This window comes from Panonychus citri, unplaced genomic scaffold, assembly GCF_014898815.1.
Source record: "Panonychus citri isolate SS breed McGregor unplaced genomic scaffold, ASM1489881v1 Contig00033, whole genome shotgun sequence".
Taxonomy (NCBI): domain Eukaryota; kingdom Metazoa; phylum Arthropoda; class Arachnida; order Trombidiformes; family Tetranychidae; genus Panonychus; species Panonychus citri.
Genome location: NW_026515438.1, coordinates 1,048,011 through 1,068,443, shown reverse-complemented (window position 1 = coordinate 1,068,443; position 20,433 = coordinate 1,048,011). Strand labels below are relative to the sequence as shown.

General features: G+C 30.2%; 3 protein-coding genes across 3 annotated transcripts; all 3 read left to right on the top strand.

Annotated features, from left to right (window-relative positions):
- Positions 1-437: 437 nt before the first annotated feature.
- Positions 438-6,188, top strand: LOC128397460 (protein kinase C-binding protein NELL2-like). Its single transcript, XM_053358187.1, is given in 7 exon segments — positions 438-1,628; positions 1,630-1,856; positions 1,952-2,523; positions 2,526-2,642; positions 2,742-3,017; positions 5,588-5,933; positions 6,012-6,188. Coding segments are annotated over 6 exon segments (2,154 nt in total). The 5' UTR covers positions 438-750; the 3' UTR covers positions 5,672-5,933; positions 6,012-6,188.
- A 1,275-nt stretch (positions 6,189-7,463) lies between these two features.
- Positions 7,464-19,232, top strand: LOC128397592 (phosphoribosylformylglycinamidine synthase-like). The gene is made up of 15 exons (XM_053358330.1): positions 7,464-7,739; positions 7,805-8,055; positions 8,146-8,475; positions 10,718-10,991; positions 11,832-12,098; positions 12,210-12,383; positions 13,024-13,128; positions 13,222-13,722; positions 15,315-15,402; positions 15,858-16,027; positions 16,685-17,391; positions 17,528-17,699; positions 17,764-17,910; positions 18,260-18,728; positions 18,805-19,232. The coding sequence occupies exons 1-15, from the start codon at positions 7,604-7,606 to the stop codon at positions 19,007-19,009; spliced, it is 3,996 nt and encodes a 1,331-aa protein (XP_053214305.1). The 5' UTR covers positions 7,464-7,603; the 3' UTR covers positions 19,010-19,232.
- A 111-nt stretch (positions 19,233-19,343) lies between these two features.
- LOC128397594 (putative uncharacterized protein DDB_G0277255) lies at positions 19,344-20,257 on the top strand. Its single transcript, XM_053358333.1, has one exon. The coding sequence runs from the start codon at positions 19,346-19,348 to the stop codon at positions 20,090-20,092; it is 747 nt and encodes a 248-aa protein (XP_053214308.1). The 5' UTR covers positions 19,344-19,345; the 3' UTR covers positions 20,093-20,257.
- The last annotated feature ends 176 nt before the right edge of the window (positions 20,258-20,433 follow it).

Sequence of the window (20,433 nt, the reverse complement as noted above, 5' to 3'; positions counted from 1 at the left end):
GGTGAAATCATTGACCATTAGAGGATAACCAGCTCAAAAAAATATTTAATTGGAGAGACTATTGGATAGTAAACATATTTTGTAACATATGATCATTGATAATGATGATGATGATAATTGTTGATTATGGATGATAATAGTAATAGATGATGGTTGATTTGGTTGGTTAATTGTTGTTTTTGTTTCTTGATTATTATTAATAGTTGATAGTATTAATCGATACTGTTGTTTGTCAGTGATAATAAATGATGTATGTTAATATGTAAGAAAATAACAGTAACGTTTGTTAAGGAGAAACATAAACACGCGTTTTAAGTACGTGCCAATAATGATGTTGATGATGATGATGATGAGTATTATTATTGTTACCTGGATAGAGCGCATACTCATCATCATCATCACCATCAGGATCTCTCCCTCTGTTTATCTTCTTGTACGAGTGAAAATCTCTCACTTTACTTTTTATATTAGCAATTGATGTTTGGTATCAAGTTGAAAGAGATCAAGTTAATTTTGTTTGTTTGTTATCGAAACAATTGTTTCATGTTATCATATTAAAATATTATTAATATCGCGAATTTGATGATTAGTGGACTTGCAATGGATTATATTGAGTTTTTATTCATTTTTCATTCACAATCAACTAATTGTGTTGAAAGATATGATTTTGTGACACCAACAAGATGATTGTTAATATTGATCATCACCAATCTCATCATCATCATCATCATTTTCATAATTTTCATCACAATGAATGTGATTAATTTATTGCGATCATCTCTATTATTATTAGCAATAATAATATCATCATTGATTAGTGATGATAATTTGGTTAATTGTGTTGAAATTGGAATTGTAAATCTAAAAGAGTCAATCAGTGAACTTGAAGATTATGTGAAAAATTTGACTATCCAATTGCACCAAACTGAATTACGATTATCTCGAGTAGAAGATGATTGTAAATGTATCAATAGTAATTATAAGAGTGAGAATCAAATTAAACTCCAATTAGAGGTGGAGAGAGAAAGAGAGAGAGAAGAGAGAAAAGGAGAGAGAAAAGAGAGAAAAGGAGAGAGAGAAGGAGAGAGAGAAAGAGAGAGAGAAAATTGTTTATTATCAAATGGATCTAGTGTTGTACATTCATCTAAATGGATTAGCAATTGTTCAAATTGTTTCTGTGATCATGGAGTAATTAATTGTTCCCCAATGAAATGTGATTCGCCGGTCAATTGTAAGGCAAGTTCCTTGTATTTCGCATCAGCGACTGATTGTTGTCCAATTTGTCACAAAAAGTGTCTCAAAGATGGAAAGTACATTGAACATAACGATGTCTACGTGAAAGACTGTGTCAAGTGCGTTTGTTATGAAGGGTCACTGCGGTGTAAGAGGTTGAATCCATTGAGTTATTGTCCACGATTAGAGTGTCCAGTTGAGAAGCAGTTCAAGGCTGATGGTGAATGTTGCAAGTATTGTGTGGACACCGATTTCTGTGGCAATGGACACGATTGTCATTCTAATGCGAATTGTATCAATTTAAAGACTGGATTCACCTGTAAATGTGCCGATGGGTATTGGGGAGACGGACGATTGTGTTCTGATATAAACGAATGCAATTCATTGGGTGGAATGAGGAAATCTATGTAGAGATAATACTAAATGTGTCAATACAAATGGTTCCTATTATTGTCAATGTTTACCTGGATTCCGACGACGAGATTCACTTAATTGTCTTGATATTGATGAATGTGCGACAAATGAACACAAATGCAATGAAAATAGTAAATGTATCAACACTCATGGTAATTATTCGTGTTTATGTTTACATGGATTCACTGGCGATGGTTTTAATTGTCAACGTGAGTTTTGTTTTCTTTTTTCTTTTTTTTTTTTTCTTTTTTCTTTTTTTTCTTTTCTACTCTGATCTCTAATGTCCAATTCTAATCTCCATCAGCGATCTGTAATAAGAAATGTGCCAATGGTGGTAAATGTATTGGACCAGATAAATGTCTTTGTAAACGAGGATTTCATGGGAAATATTGTGAAAAAGATATCGATGAATGTTCATTGAATTTACATGAATGTCCATCCAATTCAAAGTGTATCAATAAACCGGGTTGGTATTATTGTCAATGTTTAGATGGTTATACAAGTTACATAGACAAAAGTGATTCTAATCATGATCAACTGAAATGCGTTGATTTAAATGAATGTAATACAAGAGTAGATACTTGTAATGAGGAAAGAATATGTGTCAATACTGAAGGTGGATATGAATGTCAATGTCCATCTTCATCTTCATCATCTCCATCATCTTCTTCCTCATCACCTTCATCTTCTTCATCTTCTTCTCTGGACTCTTCATGTTCAAGAGATTGTGTTGTCAATGGATTAAGACGATTACATGGATCTAAATGGGATTCAGAGTTTGATTCTTGTTTCCAATGTTCATGTTCATTTGGAGTAACTAATTGTTCAAAAAGACAATGTAATTGTAATTCAACAACAACAACAAATGATTCAATTGATTTCAATGTTGTCCTGAGTGTAAAAAGTCAATTGATTGTGTTGATCAATTGGACGAAACAATTAAATATAAAAATGGACAAACTTGGTTATCCAAATGTAAATCCTGTCAATGTTTGGTAAGGTTAAATTCATTCATAATCATAATTATCAAAATTAACTAATTACTCTCTCTCTCTCTCTCTCTTTTCGACTTTTGAATTTAAATTCATTGATAGTTTGGTGAATCAAAATGTCGCGATATTGATTGTCCACCAATAAAATGCTCAAATCCAATTAAATCTGCTGATGATTGTTGCCCTTATTGTGGTGATGATCCTTGTGGTGATTATATTGATGGTTTAGATAATCACAATTCATTTGACAATCTAATCAAACCTGGAATCTCAATTAACTCAAGTCTATCATCTGGTTGTATGTATCTTGGTAAATTATATGCAAATGATCAACAAATTGTAATTGGAAAAGATCCTTGTGCTAATTGTAAATGTAAAGTAAGTGAACAAAACAAAAGGAAAGAGAAGAAAAAAGGATTTTATTAATTTTTAAGTCTTCGAATTGGACGAAAATTGATGAAATATTTTCCCTCTTCTTTTCTTCTTCCTTTTATCATCCTTGTCCCTTATCTTCATCCAAAGAGAGAGGGAGACAATCGCTCTCTCTATTTCTCTCTCTCTTCTATCTTTCGTTCTCTCCCTTGTATACCATCGACCACAAGGTGTTATCCTCTTCTCTCTTATCATCGTACGCGTGTCGCGTGTTTCAGAAGCATTAAAACTACCGGTGACTCTGAACACGCGTCACGCGCATTTACCTTCTCTTTCTTCCTCTTTCTTTCTGTTCTTTTCTCTCTTTTTTCTTATTCTTTCTTTTTTTCTAAGAGAAGAGAAAGTAAGTGTAACTGTGGCTCGTGCCAATGTCTTTCTCTTCACCTGGTACTAGCACCACATTCTCATCGTCCTCTCTCTCTCTTTCTCTCTTTCTTTCTTCATCTTCATCCTCCATAAGCATCTGTTTCTTCCCCTCTTTTTACTGTATAAGTGATCTATTGTTACGATTATTCCCCTTCCATCCTCTTTTTTCTTCTTTCTATTAATTTACCTTTACTTCTAATCATCTTTATCCTCATCATCTCATCTCATCTCTCCCTCATATTCAATCAAACAGTTACATTCATTAATCGCAATGTGTTTGGTATCAGACGAATAATAAAAAAGAGAGAGAAAAAACTTTCTCTATTAGAATTTTTTTCTTTTCCTTTTTTCGATTCTCTTATCCGTTATGTTTGTTAGTATTTAGAATCGAAGAAACAAATTGGGTCGAAATGCACATTTTGACCTCAAATCGATTCACGAGCAAATGTTCATAGAGAAAAACAGAGAAAAGAAAGAGAGAGAGAGAGAGAATAGTGTCTAATATCGAAAAAAAAGGTAAATGAGATTAGTTTTTTTTCTTTCCTTTTCTCTTCTTTTCTCTTCTTCATATTGATCTTGATCCATTTCTATTTCTTTTCTATTTACAATAATCTCTATCCTTTGATACACTTCTACTTCTATTAACTCGGAACATAAATAAAAACAACAATTATCATAATGACCACTGAGAGATCCGAGTACTGACCAACTAAATACAATTATGAATAATAATTTCGTAGTAAAAAGTAAACAAACAAACAAGAAAAATTATTAACTCGAAAAGTCTTGAGGCGATTTATTAGTTTTTTTCTCCATATTAAATTCCAAATGTAAACAAATCGCAAGTTTATCGCTTTTAGCAATTGGATTGAGTGAAATTATCGAAAAGTAAACAAGTAAATTTAATGAGATGAAAATATAGTCGGTCAAGTGAATGGAAAATCCGAATGAATAATTAATTGATCACCATAAATACGAATTATGATTTCGAATGAATCATCTCTATGTTATGTGTTATTCACCTTGAAATCTCTCTCTCTCTCTCTCTCTCTTACTCTTCTCTTCTGCCTCGTCCTTTCCACTTTCACTTCGAATTTTCTACCTTAATGATCAATGATAATCTTTTCAATTCTCATGGAAACCAAACAATAAACAATCAACTTTGATTCTTCTTTCTCCTCACAACCTAATCCTTAATTGTCAATTGTCAACTTGTAATCAAATGATTAACATTTAATTTCTCTTTTTTTTTCTTTTTTTTCTTTCTTCTTATGCATTTGTCTCATGTTTGATTTGTATCATTTTAATTTAAATTGTCAATTGTTTGTTCATTTGTATCAATTGTTGTGTCTTCCCAATCAATTTAACATTAACAATTTAATCCAGTTAACATCCAGTCAACAATCAGCTCAAACAATTAATCAATTAACCTCATCATCAGCATCGTCATTTATGAGATATGAAAATAATAATAATAATAATTATCATGGGTAATCAATTAATCCTTTTATCATAATCATAATTTAAATGCACGTTATTCACATAATCTCATTGCTATTGCACAACAACAAAAACAGAATCACAAACAACAATCATTTGAATAGCACGTATTTTAAATTGCCTGTCATTTGCACTCCAACAACAATCAAGTTAATCATTGATTGAATTTGCATGATTTATCCTTTGCCTTTTTATTTGCATCTTATCATTTGCTTGCATTTGCTTTTTATCACAATTAAGTTTGATCATTTTTGCTCTTTTGTTTATTATTTTAATTGTAACAATTTAAACTGCAACATATTTATAACTAAACCATTACCACAACTATTGGGGCATTGAGGTAGACCCTAATTACCATCATTAACAAACTGTCACCAGAATATGTTAACCTTATGTTGATTGTTGGCACAAATATAACACTCGAAACATCAACTAATCAAAAACATTAATAAAAATATTCAATTAAATTATATTAGTAAAACAATCGAGCAATTAAATCAAACATAATCGCGCACATTTCCTCCTTAATTAAGCACATATATCGCTTATCATTATCTCACTCCGCTTTGCACGTTAACTAAATCACATAGGCTAAAATTGCACAACCACAATTAACTAATTGTTCCCTTTCATTTTTCCACAATCAACAGAATGGTCGCTTATGCTGTACATATAATACTAATTGTTTTACTAATTCATCTTCAGTCAATTTCAATTCAATTGACTTGAATTAAATAGCAAAGGATAAGAAATTAATTTCTTAATTACATCGATCATTATTGTTACTCTTCCCGTTAACAGTTGTCCAACTTAATTGTTGACAATTGTTTCCTTGATTTGTCGCATCATCTGGCTGGAAACGAGGCCTAAGTATCGTGTTAATTATTAACAATCGACTTATGATCATCAATGATTATTTATTGCTTGAGAATCAAAATTCATTTATTTGATTAACAATCAGAATCAAAGTGAATTCTGTTCAACCTCAACTTAAAGGTAAGCTTATTAATCAACAATTAACAAGACAAAACGTGTAACAATTAACAACTAATCAATTTAATCCTCTCTTTACAGATAATTAATAAAATGTTTCACAATTCTAATACTTAATTGTCACAATTTACATTCTCACCACAAACTAAATTAACAGAAACTCATCAATTGTAAATGTTTTTTTGTATTTCTAATCAACTTGTTATTTTATTGATTTAATATTTAATTGTAATAATAATATAATAAAATTCAAATTGTTATACACCAAAAAAATTCACATGGAGTAATTAGTTTGTCTTTGCTTAATTGTGATCATTTAAAATCATTGATAGTTAATTGAATGAATTGAAATCAAACTCAAATGAATCTAAAATTGGCCTCAACTGACCTTAAACTAGATAAAAACTAAATCTATTTCCTGATAATCATAAATTTAATCAACAATTTGATTGAATTTGTGATCAGAATGACAATTAACCAACTAACGTACTAACTGAGCAATTAAACTAATCCTTAATATCAATACTAATTGTACAAGTTGTACAAAAACTAGTTGGTTACAATTAGAAAATTGATCAATAACAATTTAATGAGATAAACATAATTTACCTTTAATCAAGTAAATCATGAACCATCAACTATTAATAACGTGAACCATTTGTCCGGAAACATAATGATTAAGTTAATTGTTATCATAATAAGTTTGTGTATTTCCGTTATAACAACAAGAACAACAATTTAAGAAAAGAGAGAAAAGTTTATGATTACAATTAATTGTTTTGGTAACAATTAAAAAACCTTTTTCTCTGATAAATCAACCAATAGATAAACTGTCTAGTGAATGATATTTCCGGTTAATAATTAACAACAATTAAGAGTATAATTAACAAGAATAGCCAGCAATCGTATGAATAATAATGATCTGGAAAATATCAACAATTTAAAATCAATTCACCAAATATCATGACAATTAATCATTAGAATTCTAGAAAATCAATTAATTGGAAAAGGTGAAAGATCATTTCATCAATTAAATCATCATCACACTCTCATGATGATAATCATCTTCATCATCACCACTTGGACTCACCTTTACAAGTGATAAACAATCAATTATTTTAAATCAACTGATTAACTTGATTAAACAATTTAATCCAATCAATGTTAACAAGTATCACTAGATTAATGATAAGAGGATTAATTATGATTCTTCCCCCTTTTAATCATCATCTCACTTCGTGGTGGGTATGATAATCAATTAGATTAACAAGATAGTTAATCAATAATTATCATCAAATTGAAGATAATCAATTTCGTTAGGAAAATCAAAGTCAATTGATAGATAGCAATTAATACTAATTGTTATCATCTTCCAATATATTCATCTGTTTATTTTGATTGCAATCAATTAACTCACTTCAGTTTATTTACAATCAATAAATATTAGTGATAGAGAGAGAGAGAGAGAGAGAGAGAGAAAATCATCTTCATCATCTTATCATCATTGAATTATCTTCCAAAGATGAAGAGAAATAAGTAAAAAGTATCACTTTCATGTCTCATCTTCATCTTGTTGATTTTTTTTCTTCTTTTTTTTTGTTCACCAAAACAATTGATTGAAACAATTTACATACTAATTGTGATTATTTCATCATCGTAATCAACTGATTACAATGTGCTCACTGCAATATTATAAAGATTCAGCTTTGTCTCAATCTAAAAGTTTAATTGTTTTGAAAAAGTTACAACAATTAAGCTCAATTGTTACCAACATTGAAACGGAAACATGTTACTATGTTAATTGTTCAGGTAAGTAATTAAATCTAATTGTTTTGTCTCTTAATTGTGTACCTGTTTTCATTTGATTGTTTCAGCTTCTTTGGGTGATAAAGATAAGGCAACATTGGAATGGGTTTTGGGATCAACTTCATTTACCGATAAGTTAACAGTTAAATCAAATTTACGGTCAAAGGCCAATGGTCAAGATGCTCTTCTCATTGAGATTGGACCTTTACTTAATTTTGCTTCACCCTATTCATCAAATGCAGTGGCTATTTTTACCTCTCTCGGGTTAAAGGTCAACAGGGTGGAAAGGACAACCCTTTACTTAATCCATTATGAAAAGGTAATTAACTAATCCCAACCAATTGTCAGAGAAATTGAAATCCACTAAAAGATTAACTGATTATTGATATTTCTCTGTCTCAATGATCAGGGACAAATGAATGAGAAATTGGAAAAACAATTGGTCAGTTGTTTACATGATCGGATGACCCAACAAAGATACCAATTTACAGGTAAAAATATTTTCACTTCGAGCTCAGGTAAATCTACTGGTAAAGACTGGACAGTGGTCGATATACTTGGAAAGGGAAAGGAGGCTCTCGTTGCGATTAATGATCAAATGGGATTATCGTTTGACGATTGGGACCTTGACTATTATACGAAAATGTTCAAAACGGACATTAAACGAAATCCAACTTCCGTCGAATGCTTTGATTTAGCTCAATCAAATTCTGAACACTCGAGACATTGGTTCTTCAGGGTAAGTTTTCACTATCGACAATTAAAGTTAATCATCTTCTCTTATCATTATCGTTATTATCAACAGTTGATTATCACAATTAATAGTTTCTATTTGATAAAATGTTTAATTGTTCAAGTTTATTGAGTAATCACTTTGGTGAGACTTGTTGATTTAACTTGTGATCCTTTTTTGATTACAATTAACTTTTCATATTAGTTTGTTTATCCTTTAAAAGCAACAATTTAATATTAATTTTTTTTTTGAATTTCAACTAATTAATTGGTTAATTTTTTCATGTAATCAAGCTCTTAATCACGATCATCAGATTACCAATTTTAATCTGATTGTTGATTAACCTTTTTTTTCTGGTTTAATATGATTGATTGAACTTTTATTTTTTGGTTGAAATTTTGTTCATTTTAATCAATAATAATATTTAATCATTTCACAATTACGTTAATTACAATTGTAATCAACTGATTAAACTTACTTACTGTTTGTTTTATCATTTATTGGGATGTTTAATTGTTGGTTAATTGTAAATTTGCTGTTGATTAACTGTTTCTTTCAGTGTTTCTAGTTCAATAATAAGGAAATAAATAAGTTAAATTAAAAACGATTAATTTAGTTAATTGTAGTTAATGATTTTTGTCTTAATTAAGATGATGATGATGATGATGAGGTTCCTGTATCATTTTCAATTGATTATTATCATATAATCAATTAATTAGTTAACAATTAAAAGTTTAATGTTGTCTGATGATCAAAATTGGAATCAAAATTTGAAAAAAAAAGTTTAACTCAATCAAGACTCTTAAATTGTTGATCAACTTTTAATTTAATTGTTTACTAGGTTAATCAAGGTTAAGGAAAATTGTTTACAATCTAATTACTAATCTTAATTGTTTGATTTTATTTTAAGATTGACAATTAATTAACTTGAGTTGTTGGTGACACTTTGGATATTAAAATTGAATACAAATTTTGACAGAAAAGGCAAAAATATATTATTAATTATGATGATTAACTTGATGATTTAACTAATTAATGATATTAAAGAGTTAATCTGATTGTGATTAGGATGATTGTGTTGATAGAAAAAGTTAATTGAGTCAACAAATTATCAACAAACAAAAATTAAAAGGTTAATTGCTTGAGGGTAATTTAAACTTTCTCAGTCAATGAAAAGGGTTAATCGTTAATTGTTATTAACTTTGATTTGTTTGTGTCTGCTAATTGTGATTAAGATCTGATTTAATTTCACTCGTTGATTAAGTCAATTGCTTGAGGTTAGATGAGTCTGAGTGATGAAAGGAAATAGTTAAATGTTATTTAAAACAATTTAACTGATTTAATTGTAATCAGGTTGATCAATAAACAAATTGTGTAATTGCAACACTTTATTTTACAATTAACAGGAAGTTTTAATTAATAATAATTCAATCAGTTAATCAACAATTTGTAAAATTAATTCATTGAATTTTAAATTTGTTTAATTTTAATAATTTGATACACAAATTAGTTAATTGTAGCAATTATAATTTGGTTAAAATATTGAAACAAATAAATGAATGAATTTTTCTGTTGATTAAGTTAATTATATAAGTAAATCTGGTTTAATTGTTGTACTAGTAACAATTTAAATCAATCAACAGATTAACAATTTTTAATCCAGTTAATTTGTGAAACTTTTATTAGTTTATCATCAACAATTAATATGATTAAGGTAAAAATAGATTTGATATTTTGTTAATTGCTTGCGGATGAAATTTGATTAACCTGGATTAATTGTTTACCGAGTAAAAAAGTTTAACAATTTACAATTAAGGCGACAATTAATAACAATTAAAATTAATCATTGAAATTATTTCAACTTAATCAACAATTTTCACTCATTGATTAATTGAATTTCATTTTATTAATAGTTGATTTTAATCTTGTTATCAACAAAATTTGAAAGCAATTAAAACTTTTTTAATTATAATTTAATCAAAAATGATGATTTGAGGCTCAAAGTGATGAAGATTAGTGAGATTGAGAGAGAATCACTTAATCCAGATTAGATTAGGATTAATAACACAACTTGAAGCTCAGGAAAAAGTTAATTGTTGACAATTAGAGTCAATTATTAGGTAAGATGATTGAAATTGTAACAGTTTCTTTGTTGGAACATCTCTGATCACAATTAAAGATGGAAAATGAAACAACAATGATTAAATTTAATCTAATTGTCAATTGTGATCATCTCATATGTTTACAGGGTAAATTGATTATCGATGGTAAACAAATGGAAACCAATCTATTTAAGATGATTAAGGAAACTCAAATCAATTCTAATCCTAATAACATAATTGCTTTTAGTGATAATTCATCAGCAATTAAGGGATTTAATGATTTACATATTATGGTACCAAAGGAATCGTCCCAATCATCAGAAGTGACAATTAAGCCTAAATCAACTCGCCACGTGGTTTTCACGGCGGAAACTCACAACTTTCCCACCGGCGTTGCACCTTTCCAAGGAGCCACAACAGGTAATCAACTAATTGCTGATCTTAATTGTCAATGGAAATGTAATCTAATTTTGATTAATTCAATTGTTTCATTTGGAGTATTTTGGTTAACTTTTAATTTTCTTCTTCTTCTTCTTTAGTTAATCTCCAACAATTTGATTAATTAACAGTTAATCCGTAGGATATTGATTGACAATTAAACCTTACGGGGATGAAAATTAGCTTAATTGTGACACAATTTAGTTTAAAAAATTAAACAATTTTATCCAAAAATTTAATAAGTAAAAATTTAGTTCAACTGTTTAAATTGTTACACTTTCAACTTTAAATTAAAATCAAAAAATGGTTACAAAAATTAGTGATCAAGCTTAATTAACCATTTACAATTAACTAAGCACAGACAATATAGTAATCAAGTGTCAAATTAAGCAATTAAACTTTTCAATCAACAAGAAACTAAATTAAAAAACAACAACAATCAAATGATTTGAGAAGCGAAAATTGTAAAAATCTTGTCAATGAATTTTTCAATATTTGATTGTTTGGTTTGATTAATTGAAAGATTATTTTGATTAAGGTAAAGATTTAATTGTTTGTAATGATAATTTATTGATTACAATCACTAAATTACAATAATAAGATCATAACTCATTGGGCAATGATAATGTTTATATTTCATGTTTCTAAATAATAATAGTAAGTTTGATGATTTTCAGTACTAGTAATGATTAACAATTGATAAATTGTTGTCAATGTGAATTAATTATCAGAATGATGGATTATTGTTTCTGTCGATGATCATACAATTGAATTTAATTGTTTCTCGTTTTCACCTAAATTTCGGGATGAACAATTTAAAAGGTACTGGAGGTCGTATTCGTGATGTCCAAGCAACTGGTCGAGGTGCTCATGTAATTGCCGGAACTGCTGGTTACTCGTTTGGTAATTTACTAATTCCTGGTTATCAGCTCGATTGGGAATCGCCATCGGAAGTTTATCCAAATAATTTTGCTAAACCTTTGGAAATCGCAATTGAAGCTTCAAATGGAGCCTCTGATTATGGTAACAAATTTGGTGAGCCAGTGATCACCGGATTTGCGAGATCATTTGGAATGAGATTAGCCAATGGTAATTAACTCCAATGGTCAAACTTTAAGAATATCGAATAACTTATCAAGAGCATTAATGATAATCTCTCTCTCTCTCTCTCTCTCTCTGTTTATCTTTTGATATGAAAAGGTGAACGATGGGAATGGATCAAGCCGATCATGTTCAGCGGTGGAATTGGATCGATTGAGGATAAGTTTTGTGATAAAAATAGTCCATCCCAAGGTATGTTGGTCACTAAAATCGGTGGACCTGTATACAGAATTGGAGTGGGTGGTGGAGCCGCAAGTTCAATTGAGATACAAGGTAAGAGATTTATAAACAATCATCATCATGATCATAACCGGACTTTGATAGTAAATTGATGTAAACACAAAGTTGCAAATGATTTTTAATCATGATGGTTAATATTTCACGTTGATTGTTTACCACAATTCCGGAATTAACTACCACTGAATAAAAACATGAGAAAATCAACCAAGCAAATCCCTTGTTAGTCCCTCGAGTTGAGTTGATTTCGAGATTATATTTTTTGTTGTTTTCTTATGGGAGGTGAATGGATAATGTACTCGGAGGGAAACTATTTTTTTCACTCTCTTATCCATTGATCCATTATCAGAATGGGAAAGTAATGTTTTCTCATTCAGAGTTTTATATATATTGATTATATACTTTTGCCACTTTATCATTAATAAATTGTAATCATTATGATGATGATTACGATGAAAGGATCAAATAATCAACATTTAGCATTATTATTATTTGAGAATGATGAATTTGTTTATTTACTATCAATGTTACTGGTGTTTACTATTGATGATTTGCTTGTTGTTTTGTTGATTGTTTACCTTTAATTTTTGAGAAAAGAAAAGTAAATTAATGGCTGATTGTTTTGTAATTTCTTTCTTGATTGTTGTACATAAATAAATTGTCATTATTTGGACAGGTGATGATAAGGATGAACAATTAAACATGGAGGCTGTTCAACGAGGTGACCCTGAGATGGAGCAGAAATTAAATCGTCTCATTCGTGGTTGTATTGAGAGATTAGGTTAGTTAGTATGATAACAATTTAACTTGATAAACTTTTAATTGTTATTATTGAATCATTTTGATTAACACTAATTCTGATTACTATTTACAGATAATCCAATCCAATCAATTCATGATCAAGGAGCTGGAGGCAATGGTAATGTCTTAAAGGAGATAGTTGAACCCAATGGAGCTGTTATTTATATTGATAAATTTACTCTCGGTGATCCGACAATTAATACCCTTGAATTGTGGGGGGCTGAGTATCAGGAATCAAATGCTATCCTGGTTAAACCGGAAGATCAGAAAACTGTTGAGAAAATAAGTAAACGGGAAAAATGTCCAGTTGATTTTGTTGGAACGGTTACAAATGATGGACTAATTAAGCTAATTAAAAGTAAATCGTCCGATAATCCAGTTGAACTTGACTTGAAATATGTTCTTGGTGACATACCTCCGAAAACCTTTAATCTTGACCATAAGGTTAATCCACTTAAACCACTTACCCTTCCAGCTAATCTTAATCTCTATCAGGCCCTTAATCGTGTCTTAAGATTACCTTCAGTTGCATCTAAACGTTATTTAACCAACAAAGTTGATCGCAGTGTTACAGGTAAAGTAAACAATTAATTAGTTGATTGTTTTTTTGTCGTATTCTAAATCACAATTAACTAGAAAATGAAGAAAAACAATCATTAACTTTTACACTCTCTTGATTATAATTGTAATATTATCAATCAGCCAACATCATCAACTAGTAAACACTTAATATGATTTATTGATTAAATCAGTAATTGATTATTGAAATGACTGGATTTCTAATCAATCACAATTAAATGTTATATATTTATAAGAAAAACTTATCTTAATCATGATCAAAATCATAATCAATCAATAGTTTTACTTATCAACTAATCAACTTTTTCTTGAATATGATTAATCATTTAATGATTGCCAGAAAATTTCAATTGTCAAGGTTTACAATCAGTTGATTGTAATGATAATACAATTTAACCAAAAGTGGTTAACCAAATCAGCTAATATCAAATGAAATAATTAAAGTTAAAAGTTTATTACCCTATTAACCTTAACAAGAAGATACTAATTAGTTAATTGTTGTTTACTAATGTAAATTAATCAACAAATTATCAAATGAAAAAGGTTAATTTCAAGGTTACCTTGAAATAGATTAATACTAAATGAATTAATAGTTATCAGTTAATTGTTATCTCAATGATTAGTTTATTTAATCTTGTGTCTTGTATGTTAATTGTAGTAATCAAATACACTAGAAAACTTGAAGTTAACAATTAACTTAGTACAATTAGTTAACTATCAAAAGGAAAACCTTATTTCCTTTGATTAATAAAAATAACTAAATTTGTACTAATAGAAAAACCTTATTTCCGTTTATCATTATCATTAAAGTGACAAATAATTAGTTAATTGTTATTACAATGATGATAATGATGACGATAATGTTGATGGTGATATAATGTAATTTAATTGTTCACCGGTCCAATGGAAAGTTAATTGTTAAGGTGAAACTTTTTGACACTGAAAAAAAAATGATCAAATCAACAATCAATCAATATCCATAAGGTTCAAGTTAATTGTCGTAAATTTAGTTTGTAGCAATCAAGAGATTGTTGATTATAATAATTAACAAGGTTGATTATTGATTTATGGTTTATTCCGTGACAGTTAACAAGATGATTGATAAATTGTTCTCATCATCATATTGTCCTTGACCCTTGATGATAATTAGCAGAAAAACTTTTATCTTCATTCATATTAATTTGATTGAGAAAAAATTCTGAAAAATTTTCACTTTTTCTTCATCATGATTATTGGAATGACGATGAAATTTATCTCAGATTAAGAGAAGATTCTGATTCTGATGATGATGACGAAGGATGAAAAATGAAAAGTGATCTTCAATTTAGGCTAAAAAGTCACGGAAATTATGAAGATGATGATGATGAGAGAGAGAGAGAGGAGGGATGAGGAGGAGGTTTTAGTTACATGATGATGAGAATTACATGAATTCCGAGTAACCTGTAGACATATTGAAATTTGTGATATTTTTCTGCTTTAATTCTGATTAATTGTGATTACTTTTCCATCTCCACTAATCTGTATTTACCTGTAAATTGTTTTCTATTTACCTTTACTTTTCATTTTATATTAATTACCTGGAAACAGGATTAATTGCCCAACAGCAATGTGTTGGTGAACTTGGTGTCCCATTGGCTGATTATGGGATGATTGCTCTCTCCTACTTTGATACAAGGTAATCATAATCATCTTTATCATCAACATCATCAATTGGGTGGTAAAATTGATCATTATCATCATCATCATCAACCTACTCACTTAAATTTCATCTTATAAGTGATTAATTAATTCTAACAGTGGACCGATTAATTGGATTAACTTTAGAATCCATCAAGTTACTGTATCTCTTTTAAAATTAATCTGATACTTGATTAGTGATTAATATTACATTTTATTATTATATTGTAGTTGATTTAATTTCGCTAGATGGAAACATGATTAAGCTTAAATGTTGAGTGAATGATGATGATGACGATGATCAAATTACATGTCCACCAGCGTTACAATTACAAATTGTTATCAATGAGAATTGTAATCATTTGAAACGGGAAACAAAATCCAATCAAGCTAATCAATAATTGTTGATTTCTAATCGACTTTTTTTTTCTTGATTCATACTCTTAATTGCAGAGGAGCAGCAACTTCAATTGGTGAACAACCAATCAAAGGATTAATTGACCCCGAAGCTGGAGCTCGATTAAGTGTCACCGAAGCGTTGACCAATCTAATGTTTGCTTGTATAACAAGTCTACCAGATGTTAAGTGTAGTGGTAACTGGATGTGGCCTGCGAAGCTAGAAGGTAATAATGATAATCATACAACGGTCAAGATGATGATGATGATGATGATGATCGGGATGCTGTTACTTTTCCTATTAGTACTAAAGGTGAATGTGTGTGTCTATGAATGAGTGGGTCTAAGTGTGTGTGTTTTTATGTGAAGGGAGATGAAAACTATTGACGGAAGTTTGAATGATTACTGTTGGTCCTTTTTGTACAATTAAACTCGTGGAGGGTAAAAAAAAACTTGACGCGCGCGTGCCGATGCATGTTTACCATCATCATCATCATCTTACCACCATCGTAATCATTGTTATCATCATCCTTATCATCTTCGACAGCAGCATCTCTGTAAATAGATTACATCCTCGAATGCTTCTTGTGACCTTATCATCCTCATCGTTTTTTTTTCTAATTCCCTTTACGAAAGAGAGAAACTTTTTCTAAATATTGTTTACCTTTCTCTTTCTTTCTCTCTCTCTCTCTCTCTCTCTCACACACTCTTCATCCTTTCTTCCTTATCATCATCTTGTCTTCTTTCTCTCTACCTTTTTCATGCCTTTTTCCTTCAATCATTAACTTTCTCTTTTTGTTTTCTATTTCCTGTTTTTTTATCCTGATCCCGTTTGTTGTTATTGCCGTTAATCCCTTGTCATTATTACTCTTGCATTTATCCAGGGGAAGGTGCTAAGCTTGTTGATGCGTGTCGTGCAATGTGCAATATAATGAGTGAATTGGGGGTCGCAATCGACGGTGGTAAAGATTCATTATCAATGGCGGCAAAGGTTAAGACTCACATGAAAGGTGGAGAAGGAGGAAAGGGTTCAAGTGAGGTGGTTAAATCACCAGGAACTCTGGTTATCTCAACTTATGCTCCGGTTCCTGATATAAGATTCAAGGTAACCCCTGTAATGGAGGGTAGAGGTAAACTGGTTCATATTGATCTTTCTGGTTATTCGGGTAAACGACGAACCGGTGGGTCAGCTTTAGCTCAAGTTTATGGTCAACTGGGTAATTGTGTACCCGATGTTGATGACCCTTCCATCCTTAGGAAATGTTTCCCAATGATACAAGATTCAATTAGATTAAGGGAAGTCCTTTCAGGTCATGATATTTCCGACGGTGGTTTAATTACCACTCTACTGGAAATGGCTTTTGCAACTAATTGTGGATTAACATTAAACTTTAATGTTAAATCAAATGAATCACCAATTGATTACCTTTTAGCTGAAGAGGTTGGTGTTGTTGTTGAAGTTTCAAAGGACAGTTTATCATCTTTCATGGACCAATTGACCACAGCAGGAATACCAGCAACAATCATTGGTCAAGCTAATCTAGATTCTAATATAATTGATATCACCATTAATGGTCAACCATTTATCAAGGTAACAACAAAGAGATTTCAAGAAAATAACATTAACCACAAGTTAATCAATATGTTTATAAATATTGATCGTAATCAAAGTTAACCAAAGTTAACTTGTTCTAATCATTTTCTCTTCCTCTTGATTGTTGAATTAGTTAAACACTAAAGAGATGATGGATATTTGGGAAGAGACCAGTTTCCAATTGGAATTGCATCAAGCTAATCCATCTTGTGTCGAAGAGGAGAGACGAAGCCTTAAAGAACGACGAACTCCCCTGTACGCACTTAACTTTGATCCAACTCACACCGAACTGAGAAACCTTAAAGGTAAACACACTTTTGATTAGATGGAACAACAATTAACCCAATTGCCCTTTTCTCATTCTCGAAGTTGCTGATAATAAGTTCACAATTAGGCCTAAAGTTGCCGTTATTCGAGAAGAGGGAATCAATGGCGATCGTGAAATGATTGCATCTTTTTACATGGTTGGTTTTGATGTTATTGACTTAACAGTCACCGATCTGCTCAATGATCCAGGTAAGTTTTATTTAGATCAAATAAATCAACTCTAATGTTATAATAATAATCTGTCCATACACAAAGAGTACACATGACATTAATTGATTGTTTGTTTACCTTTATTATTATCGGACACTAATCATCACACCGATTATACAATTAACTCTTATTTTCGGCAACTGTTATTAACACTTTTACTTGTTACACTTCCCTGTAGATAAACATGTTAATTTGTTTACCCCTGTATTCGTATATGGTTTGTGTGTGTGTGTGTGTAATTTGCTAATTATACTTGTTGATTTATCATCAATCATTTAATTGTTTCCATTTTTTTTTCTCGTATATTTGCTGTTTGGTGGTTTTCCAGGAATTAACTTAAATCAATTCAGAGGATTAGTTTTCCCTGGTGGTTTTTCATTTGCTGATGTCCTTGGGTCAGCAAAGGGTTGGGCAGCTACTTTATTGTTCAATGAAACAATCAGCAATCAACTTAATCACTTTGTTAAACGTCGTGATACATTTTCCCTTGGTGTTTGTAATGGTTGCCAATTGATGGCACTTCTTGGTTGGATTGGTGGTCAAGATGATGGGACACAAGGAACTTTACTGACCACAAATGATTCTGAAAGATTTGAATCTAGATTTGTTTCTGTTAAAATTAATAATAATAATAATTCAATCATGTTAAAGGGTATGGGTGACTCGGTATTAGGGGTTTGGGTGGCCCATGGGGAGGGTAAATTTGTTTACCGAGAGAAATCAATTGTTGACAAGTTGATTAAATCAAATTGTGTGGCATTAACTTACGTTAATGATAACGGAGTTGATACCGAAAAGTAAGACAATTAACAATAATAATGATGATTTATATTTCCAATTGCAAACAATTAACTCAACCATTTAACCTTTTAGATATCCAATGAATCCCAATGGAAGTGCCTTTGGAATCGCTGGACTGACCAGTTACGATGGACGCCATTTAGCAATGATGCCTCACCCGGAGAGATGCACCCAAATCTGGCAGTGGCCTTACATCCCGAAGGAGTGGAAAAAGTTGACCGTCTCCCCGTGGACGAAAATGTTTTACAACGCCTACGAATGGTGCCTCAAGAACTAATCAACTAATTACAACAATTAACGTGCTTTTTTTGTTTCGTTTTCTTGCAATTTTCATCAATTTCAATCCGTAAAAATAATTTACAACAATTTACATCCAATTAAACTTGATTAGATTAAACTAATAGCTGTAATTAACTTAATTGTTGTTGACTACAAATGATTGACTATTAATCTCTGTTTAACAATTACAGCCTAACAATAAACTAAATTGATTGTTGTTATTGTTTTGTTTTGAGGATTGATTTTTGATTTGGCTCATTCCAAATCCTAAAATTTTGATGATTTAACTTTTTTTTTAAATTGTCTTTTAGTAGTAATTTAAGTTAATTGTGAAATGAGTGATAAACCTGATGAAATACCGATAAATGGATCAAACAATTTAGGAGACAATTTAAATTGTAGTGAAGCTGAAGTCGTCTCCAGGTCACTTAATTGTAATAACCCTTGTTATATTTGTCTCTGTGAATTAACTGACCCTTGTTATGCTGATGGTTGTCTTCATATATTTTGTACACCCTGTTTGTCACAATGGTCAAAACAGTCCAATCGATGTCCAGTTTGCCGGACCACCTTCAATAACATTATTTGTAATGTATTGGATGACCATTTATATGATGAGATTCCAGTTTCCGAGTCAACAACTGGCCACTGGTCAAGCAATTTACTAAATGTTACCAATTATTGGGATTCAATGATCGACTCCATGGTTACTAATTTAACCAACGTTTTAAATTTACCATCACCGAGGGAAATTTTTTCCAATTATCTTGAATATCCTAGAGAATCAACAACAACAATTAACATTAATTCATCTTCATCCAATTCAATAACTGCAATTAATTTGATTGAACCACAATCGGGTTGGACTTTAGTTCAAAATCGACGAAATCGGAGAAATCAATTTAGATCTAATCATAATCGTAATCAAGTAATTGTCATCGATGATGATGATAATAATAATAGTGATGTTATTGTCAACCCTAATCAACCAGAATTAACAATCAACCAAAGCCCATTGATTGAAACAATTAACGAAACAAGTACCAACAACGATGAAGACAATCAATCAAATGATAATTGATTAAACTGATTGATTAATTTTGTATTGAGATAATAAATCTGATGTTTAATTATCCAGAAATTGATTCTTAATTTTGTCAACAATTAACCATTAAAAGTTATCCTTATTTTCATCACTAATTGTAATCTAATTGAACGATAATAAATCATTGGATTTTTATAATAATTAACTTAATCATTTTATTGAATCACTTAATTTAATCATTTTTAACAATTAAGATGATGAAAAGAGAGAGTGAGAGAGAGACAAACAATCAAAATCGATCACAATTAAACCAAACTGGATTAATAAATGATTTAATCACCATTTGGACAACAATTTTAAGGATCACTTAATTGTGT

Excerpts from the sequence above, each read along its gene's own strand:
- LOC128397592 (XM_053358330.1), top strand. The coding sequence starts at position 7,604 with ATGTGCTCACTGCAATATTATAAAGATTCAGCTTTGTCTCAATCTAAA. Across the intron at positions 12,099-12,209 it reads TGGAATGAGATTAGCCAATG|GTGAACGATGGGAATGGATC; the intron begins GTAATTAACTCC and ends TGATATGAAAAG. Across the intron at positions 17,700-17,763 it reads CGAACTGAGAAACCTTAAAG|TTGCTGATAATAAGTTCACA; the intron begins GTAAACACACTT and ends TCATTCTCGAAG.
- LOC128397594 (XM_053358333.1), top strand. The coding sequence starts at position 19,346 with ATGAGTGATAAACCTGATGAAATACCGATAAATGGATCAAACAATTTA.